Source organism: Lipotes vexillifer, unplaced genomic scaffold (assembly GCF_000442215.2).
Source record: "Lipotes vexillifer unplaced genomic scaffold, Lipotes_vexillifer_v1.1 scaffold1639, whole genome shotgun sequence".
Lineage (NCBI taxonomy): Eukaryota > Metazoa > Chordata > Mammalia > Artiodactyla > Lipotidae > Lipotes > Lipotes vexillifer.
Genome location: NW_006782296.1, coordinates 995,488 through 1,004,220, shown reverse-complemented (window position 1 = coordinate 1,004,220; position 8,733 = coordinate 995,488). Strand labels below are relative to the sequence as shown.

At 42.3% G+C, this 8,733-nt stretch overlaps 1 protein-coding gene across 2 annotated transcripts in view; it reads left to right on the top strand.

The window, feature by feature from the left end:
* The window catches only part of CCDC43 (coiled-coil domain containing 43), an 8,831-nt gene extending 1,303 nt beyond the window's left edge, over window positions 1–7,528 (top strand). Inside the window, exons 2-5 of one of the 2 annotated variants that reach the window (XM_007455122.1) lie at window positions 2,893–2,980; window positions 4,668–4,803; window positions 6,133–6,191; window positions 7,341–7,528. In XM_007455122.1, the coding sequence (XP_007455184.1) occupies window positions 2,893–2,980; window positions 4,668–4,803; window positions 6,133–6,191; window positions 7,341–7,528 (471 nt within the window). Of the gene's footprint in view, window positions 1–2,892; window positions 2,981–4,667; window positions 4,806–6,132; window positions 6,192–7,340 lie in introns of both variants that reach the window. The other variant, XM_007455123.1, reaches the window with a different exon arrangement.
* The last annotated feature ends 1,205 nt before the right edge of the window (window positions 7,529–8,733 follow it).

Genomic DNA, 8,733 nt, shown 5'->3' with positions numbered 1-8,733 from the left:
ATGGAAAGGGAAAGAGTAGGAGGCAAGCAATTTAAGTTACTTTTTAAAAAATTTCCCACTGGGAAGTTTCTAAAGACTCCACGAAAAAGAAGTTGAAGTAATTTGGGTACTCATTGGTACCAGCTCCTCGACCTGTTCTTTACATTGTGGCATTACTTAGAACTGTATGTCTGCTGATGAAGGCAGGCATGAATTTGCCTTAGACTCTTAACAGTCTCTTGGTAGAAGAGTTATCTAGACCAGATTTGGTTCTTTGTGTCTCCCTCTTGTTTGCATAAACTGCAGAAGACAAACTCGTTTTTAAGGTGGCTTCCCTCCCTCTGCCCAATTCACACACCATGCTTAAATTTTCTCACAGTTTTCCCACCCCCTTCTATGTAGAAAATGACTTTGGGAAGAATTGGCTAGGAATGATATGGGAGGCAGGGGTCCTGTCCATGAAAACTGAGGAGCAACTTTACAGGGCAGCAAGGCCAATGAATATGGTATAGACCAAACACATCACTCATAGCACTGCTCATCGTCTGTCAGTCAGTTGAGCTGCATATAAAAACTCCCGACTATTGTACCAAATCCCATTCTAGGAAAAACAGAAGGCATAGCCAAATCAATTGCCATATTGGGCTAGATTCAGTATTAGGAATTTAGAAGTTTGTCAGCAACAATTTGAGGTAAGATTCAAGAATAGTGTATATAATTGGGAGCAAATGACAGTAAACAAAAACTTCTGTCATCCTTCCCTTTATTCCTTCTGATTGCACTTGCGCTGATTGATTTTTTTTAAGTCTTTTATTGAATTTGTTACAATATTGCTTCTGTTTTATGTTTTGGTTTTTTGGCCGTGAGGCATGTGGGATTTTAGCTCCCCCACCAGGGATCTAACCCGCACCTCCTGCATTGGAAGACGAAGTCTTAACCACTGGACTGCCAGGGAAGTCCCGTGCTGATTGACTGATTAGTCAAATTTTTATTGATGGATAAAAATATCCATCGGCCAGGCACTGCCCTAAGTGCTTGGGGTACTTGAGGGAACAACATAGACGGAAATCCCTGCCCTCAAAGGGTTATATTCCGGTAAGGAAAGACATAATCAGTAAATTATATAGTATGTTAGAAAATGATTAGTGCTAGGAAATAAGGAGCATTGTAAGAGGATCAGGAGTGGAATGGAGGGGTGAGCAGTTTTAAGTAGGGTCATAGCATTAAGGAGGACGTTACATTTTTTTCTTCCAGTTGTATTGAGATATAATTGACATACAGCACTACATAAGTTTAAGGTGTACAGTATTCATCATGAAATGATTATCACAATGAGTTTAGTAAACAGGATATTACATTTCGTCACAGCTGTTTATATACCAGCCTTCTAAATTGTAAGTGTTATGAGGCTAGTGACTGTTTCTCATTCATCTCTTAGCACTCATCTTAGTGCCTTGAATATGGCAGGAACCATCTGGATGAATAAATGAACGAATGGAGGAATGAACTTCTTTGGTTTGGATGAGGAGATTGGGGGAATAAACCACCTCGTCCTCCAAGAGTGCCCTTTCTCTTTTGCCTCTCCATTCCTTTTCCTACCCTTTTTTCTTTTCCTCTCCCTTCGCTTTTCCTGCTGGGGATCCTTGTAAGACAGGAACTCTGGACCAAAGAAATTCAATATGTCTGGCATGCATGCTAAAAGTATGCAGGGTAGAGGACGGAATCCTTTGTTGGGTACAGAATAAGGATATCCACAGTAAGTCTGTGTTCTGCCTCTCCTTACTTTTCTCTGAGAGATGGTATAATATAACGGTTGAGAACGTGGGCTCAAAGCCAGAATGCTTGGGTTCAAATCCTGTTTAATCCACTTATTACTTGTATCACCTTAGGCAAGTTACTTAACCTCTGTGCCTTGGTTTCCTCATCTCTAAATTGAGAGTGCTTCTGGAGATTGTTTTAAGAACTCTGAGAGTTCTTATGTATTTGAACAGTGCCTGACACATTAGGAAATGTGAACACTGACAACTCATCCTGAGGGGTAGAAAGTGAAGGTGGTGAAGGCAGCCACAATGAAGATGGAGGGAAATACCCATATTTTTTGAAATTCCTGTTCTTCGCCCAGTGGTGTAGGCCTTTTTTTTTGGGGGGGGGGGCGGTGCACAGCACGTGGGATCTTAGTTCCCTGACCAGCGATTGAATCCTGGCCCACGGCAGTGAAAGCACAGAGTCCTAACCGCTGGACCACCAGCGGTTAGGACTGTAGGCCCTTTATACACATTCATCCTCTCTCAAATCCTGGGAAGATGTGAAGCTTGGAAAAGTTAAGAAACTTGCTCATAGATCTGGGATTTGAATTTAAGTAAGTCTGACACCAAAGCCAACATCCTTTTTGTCATACCATGCTAAGGAAGAAGATTGGTTGGTGTGCAGAATATGTCTGCTTATGAAAAATGGACAGAGGGATGGTTATATAGGAGACCGTCTACTCACTTAACTTCTCTTTATTATGGATCAGCAAGCTCGTGGATATGTTCCAGCAAGAAAGCTGATAAACTTTCGAGAGTGTTCTGAGTTGAGTAAATTGGCCAAGGAAGATTTCATAGAGTTTTGACTCAAGCAACAGGTTTTTGCCCCAAAAGAAGGACTGCCCTGAGTTGGTGAGAATCCTTTCTTTTGGAGCTTGGCAGGATGGGGTGGGTGCTCTTGGACCTAGCAGGTGTGGCTTCTGGGACTCACCCACAGGATTACCTCTGTGTTTGGAGCCTCAGAAGAGAAACATAATCTCTATTCTGTGGCTCCCAAACCCTCCCTGTGATTTCTTCTCATCACCAGCAGGGGGAGCTCTGCCCTCTGCATAGACTTTGTTCAGGTTGAGGGCTCTCAGGAAATTAATTGGTCTATTTTTCCAACCAGGAAGAAGATTCCCTTCTTAACATCTGCAAGGAGATTGTGGAACGATGGTCGGAAACTCAGAATGTTGTCACCAAAGTGAAAAAAGAAGGTAGAGTTGGAGTTTTTACGTCTAATCTCCAACAACCTTTACTCTACAGCTGTTGGAGAAAGAGTTTTTAGTTTTCTCCAGTGGATGCTCATTTGCCCTAAAATAAGTTAAACTGGCAAACACAGAGCAGCTTACTTTAACTGTTTTTTTTTTTTTTTTTTGCGGTACGCGGGCCTCTCACTGTTGTGGCCTCTCCCGTTGCGGAGCACAGGCTCCGGGGCACAACCCCGTGTCCCCTGCATCGGCAGGCGGACTCTCAACCACTGCGCCACCAGGGAAGCCCTGCTTTAACTTTTTAACTGAACATTGGCTTTCTTTTTTCCTTTTACATTTTTCCGCTTCAGCTGACCATGGCTCTCTTCATTGTGGTTTTTTCTTTTTTCGTTTTCATTCCTCTTCCCACTCCCCCTTGTAGATTTGCTCTGCAGGTATAGGGTCAACTATATTTTCCCACCTTTTTCATCTTCTCATTTCATAACCCAAATTATGATTGGTCTTTTGCTTTATTCAGCTAAACCCTCCACCCTTTAAAATGAAAGAGATGTTACCATTAGGATGACAAATCACCTGCAGAAAGCTCAAATCATAAATCCAAACTTGAATAGAATCTATTCTAAGCTATCTACATGTTGGTTCTCAGTCGTGGCTGTACACTAGAATTGCTTGCTGTACGTTTAATAGTGCCAATGCCAAGACTTCCCTGGTGGCACAGTAGTTAAGAATCCGCCTGCCAATGTAGGGGACACGGGTTCAATCCCTGGTCTGGGAAGATCCCACATGCCGCAGAGCAACTAAGCCCATGCGCCACAACTACTGAGCCTGCACTCTAGAGCCCGCAAGCCACAACTACTGAGCCTGCATGCCACAGCTACTGAGCCCATGTGCCTAGAGTCGGTGCTCTGCAACAAGAGAAGCCACCGCAATGAGAAGCCCACGCACCACAGTGAAGAGTAGCCCCCTCTCGCTGCAACTAGAGAAAGCCCACGTGCAGCAATGAAGCCCCAACACAGCCAAAAATAAAATAAAATAAATAAAATTTTAAAATAAATAAATAAAAGTGCCTGTGCCTGGGCTGCACCATGGACCAATTATATAAACATCTTTGGGGTGGGGACCCAGGCATTGCTATCTTTTTTAAAGCTCCCCCAGATGATTCTAATATGCAGCCAGGCATGAGAATCACTGCTTTACACCATTGCCTCCTTTCTTTGAGAATGGAGAAGTTAACAGATGATTTTATTTTAAAATAATATAAGAATTTCACCTAGCATAATTATCAACATGAAATAGACCAGCTTAAGTTGGTGCTAGATTCCTTCTTTGGTGTCTGAGTTGAGATGAGAGAAAGTTTCATGTTTGGAGGCTTGATTGTCTATGGTTCTAATGCAGTGCTTTTTAACCTTTTTTTTTTTTTTAAAGCAGCAAAACTTCAATATATGAAACAAGTAAAAGCAGGGCTGCTCTGATTGAAGATGGATACGAGACCTAAAGCCTGGCCTTCATGGCCTGTCCTTGCCTTTCTCATTGGCCCCCGAGGCACCTCCCTTGCACCCCAGAGCTCTAAGGAGTCAGCAGATGCCCTTGCCTTTACTCCAAGCACTGCCAGGGTGGACTAGTGGTTCGGTGAGCGTGTTTCCTCTCACATACAACGCTTGTTGTCCCTCCCTCCCCTCCCACCACCTCCCAGATGAGGTCCAGGCCATTGCCACCCTCATTGAGAAGCAGGCGCAGATTGTGGTGAAGCCCAGGATGGTGTCAGAAGAGGAGAAGCAGAGGAAAGCTGCGCTCCTGGCGCAGTATGCCGACGTGACAGACGAAGAGGAATATCCTTTCTGGAGTCTCAGTGCCATTCCCTGAGGCTAGAGCCAAAAGCCTTTGCTGGTTTACAGTGAGCTCTGGGAAGCTGCCAATCCCCCTCTATAGCTTAATTTTCTCCTTTAAAATGGCAGTGATCTATAGCCCTTGGTGGGCCTGAGGAATGATGTTGGAATGGTTGATACTGGACTTACATTTTTTAAGACACAATCTATATGTTCCTGAAAACTTCAGTGTGAAACAAATAATGCCTGAATGGACCACTGTTATTATGTTTTCAGAAAATATGCTCTAGCTGTGATTCTTTGTAGTTGATTTACACTTATGATTCTTTATATTTGTATGATGCCTTTCTATGAAGTACACGTTACATGTATAATCCATCTTTATATTTTTTCACAGTTGATAAGGAAACTGAGGCACTAAGAGATGAATGGGTGATCAGAGACATTCAAAGAATTAATAGCAAAACCAGGACTAGAACCTGGATTTGAATTTGGATTCCCAAATTTGGAGCAATTTCATTTGAATCTTTTTTTTTTTTTTTAATATTCCAGTGACCACATAATTAATAAAAGTGAGACTGAACCCCCCAAAGCAACACCAGAATAAACCTGGAATTTGAGTGGGGACTGTGTAAAAAGGAAGTGTTGCTGGTAGGGGCAGATTTGGTTCCCTGTGAATTTGAAATTTGTTTAGGGAATGCTTAGCTTACTGAGCCTGCTTGAATGGAGTGGACGTCGTACCAGAAACGTCACTAGGTTAGGAAAGAATTCTTAGGCTCCTTGGGGCCAACTCCTCTTCTTGTTTTCCCTCATGGTTTTTCTTGCCAGGTTTGGCAGAGCTGAGGTTCCAACTACAAAATCTCATTTCTTGGGCTAGAAAAGAATGTTTTAAGCAGTGGTTCTCCTGGAGGACTTGTTAAAACAGATTGCTGGGCCTTATGCCCCACAGTTTTAGATTTAGTAGATCCAGAGTGGGGCCCAAGAATGTGTATTTCTCACAAGTTCTGGGGGAGTTCTGGGAACCACACTTTGAGAACCACTGTTTTTGAGGTTATCTTGCCATCCCCTGGCTCCCAGGTAATGTGGCAGTCCACCTAGACCAGCTTCAGTTTCTTTTCAGCCTCTGACAGATAAGGATTTTACAGAAGCTCTGAGCAGTCTTCCCCAAGTTGACTTCCAAAGATGACTCTCCTGGGTCTACCGTCATATCCCTGACAGAGTCCTTCCATTCAGCGCGCTTTTCCTACCCATCACCTTAGTCACTATTTTCTGATGTTGGGTTGGGATGTGCTAACCTTTGTTTTCCATCCGACTTTCCTTAACGTCACTCACTGAAGCAGATGAGAAGGATGATTCAGGTGCCACCATGATGAGCACTGGTTCTGAGAAATGTATCCTTCTCTGTGTCCATCCCCATGTGTTTCTCCATAGAATATTCTTGTGGGTCAGTTTTTATTTTACTGTCCTTGCTGGGGGCTCCATTTACCTCCAATGACACAGGTCAGGCCAGCATTGTGAGCCCCAGTCCTAGGACAGTACTAAATAGTCAATTTAGCAAGAATTTTCCCCAAAGAAAATATGTTAACATGAACTGTGAAGGGGTTAGAGAAAGGATTTCTAAGGGAAAATGAGAATCTATATTCCTTATGTATAGCGCTGGGTTTCCGAGCAATGTTGAAGCAAATAGAACAATATTGCAGTTTTGGTCTTTGTCCTCAAAGACCTTATAATTCAGTGGAAAGAGACTACAAACACTGAAGGCTTTAAGTTAAAATACGGACAGATTGAAACATACGTGCTGAGGAAAATCCCTACCAACAGAATCACTTATGAGCAGCTTCCTAGAGAACGTGGATTTAGAAATCCGCCTTAAAGGTGAGGAGTATGGTGGATTCTCTGAGAAGGGGGGTTATTTCAGGGAGACTTACTCATTTTAAAGCACTAAAGGAGAAAAAAATTATGTTTTAAGAGTAAAGAGGAGCTTGTCTGGTAGTAACAGGTTATGTTTTAAAGTTGTAAGAAGTGAAGAGTAAAGTTTTTGGCTAGGTATTTTCTAACTGGTTAAACTTATTTCCTTAGAACATGATTTTCACGTAAGCTTTAGTGGTCTAGGGAAAAAAGCAACCTGATAAAGTTTAGTAAGGTTAAACAACTTAACTCTTTTCAAGCATTTTAATAATGCCAAGTACATAAAAATTTTGCCAGTTACTTTAATACTCTAGTCACTAAAACTAGCCTGGATAGTATACAATATTGCGTCAGTGAATGATACAAGTACTTATTGTAGAATGAAATTTCATTTTCATGAAATATTTAACACTCAGATAAGTCTGAATGAGATTTTTATTCTAATTTTTTACTAATGGTAGTTTTAGGATTTCCCATTAGACCAAAGATAAACGTAAGGGTTTTTTTTTAAGACTAGGGATAGGTAGAGAGTATTGAAGACTTGGCATGTAGAGAGACGACAGCAAGAATGAGGAGAGAGCAGTAGTTGAGACCTGTGTGACCTGGACCCTCATCCCTTAACTCACCTGTAGCCCTGTTTCGAAACACCAACGTGGAAGATGTCCTTAATGCCCGAAAACTGGAGCGAGACTCTCTTCGGGATGAGTCCCAAAGGAAGAAGGAACAGGACAAGCTGCAGAGGGAGAGGGACAAGCTAGCCAAGCAGGAGCGCAAGGAAAAGGAAAAGAAAAGGACTCAAAGAGGAGAGCGAAAGCGATAACCTTGGTCCACTCTATTCTTTCTCCTCATGAACTTGGTCAAAGGGAGAACTGGTTGTGCACTTGTGTATTTAAGAGAAATGAGAAAACATTGCAAAAGTGGTTTCCCAAGGCATTTCCCCTTTTGTTTACGTGGTCAAAAGGAAAATCACAAACACTTCTAATTACAAAATGTGCCATGTCTCTGTGATGTGGGTAAGCAGATTATTGTAGTCGATGTCTGTACCAAAGATCTGGAATGGGGGCAACCTTTATATTTTAATACTGAAGTCCTGTACTCCTTTTGGCCACTTTAAAAAGTCTTCCCTCACCTGGGATAAAGAGCAGGAATATTCAGAAAGCTGACAGTTTTTGTCCTGAAGGAGCAGAATCATGACCACTCCTTCCCTGAGATGAAATGTAGGAGTGTCAATTGCTTCAGAAGTAGTATTCACCCCTAAATGTATTGTTTTATGGCTGAAATAGGAAGCTGATGAAGAGCCCCACCTGGATCCAGACTTTATGTTACATGGCAACAAACTAGGAAAATGAGAAGTTATTTGGTGGATGTTCTACATTTGAGATTTTTTAAAAGTTTCAGCCTATGGTAGGAAACAAAGTGTCTTTTAATAAGAGATAGTTATATATTTTTCCTCATCTGGGCTGTGATTTTTTTTTTTTTTTTTTTGTGGTACGCGGGCCTCTCACTGTTGTGGCCTCTCCCGTTGTGGAGCACAGGCTCCGGACGCACAGGCTCAGCGGCCATGGCTCACGGGCCCAGCCGCTCCGCGGCATGTGGGATCTTCCCGGACCGGGGCACGAACCCGTGTCCCCTGCATTGGCAGGCAGACTCTCAACCACTGCGCCACCAGGGAAGCCCTGGGCTGTGATTTTAAGAAGGATGTGTCAGTATTGAGTGCAAGGATATCATTATTAGCTAGATTCATTTTTTATAATCATGAATCCTCTTGAGTGCTAGTAGAGATTTTAATCCTGATCTGCCCTAAAACATATAAGGACCTGATAATTACAAGTTTAAAGAAACCCTTTTAAGGAAGAAACACTGGAAATCTCTGCTAACACAAAGATATTTAAGAGTGTACATAGTAGGTGCAACAAATTTATTGAATGAGTGAGTGAATGGAAAAACTGCTTGGGAGAGTCAAAAGTGAGTAGGAACTCTTCTCCATGTCTACTTTTGTCACAAGCCACATTCGGTTGTAAATAG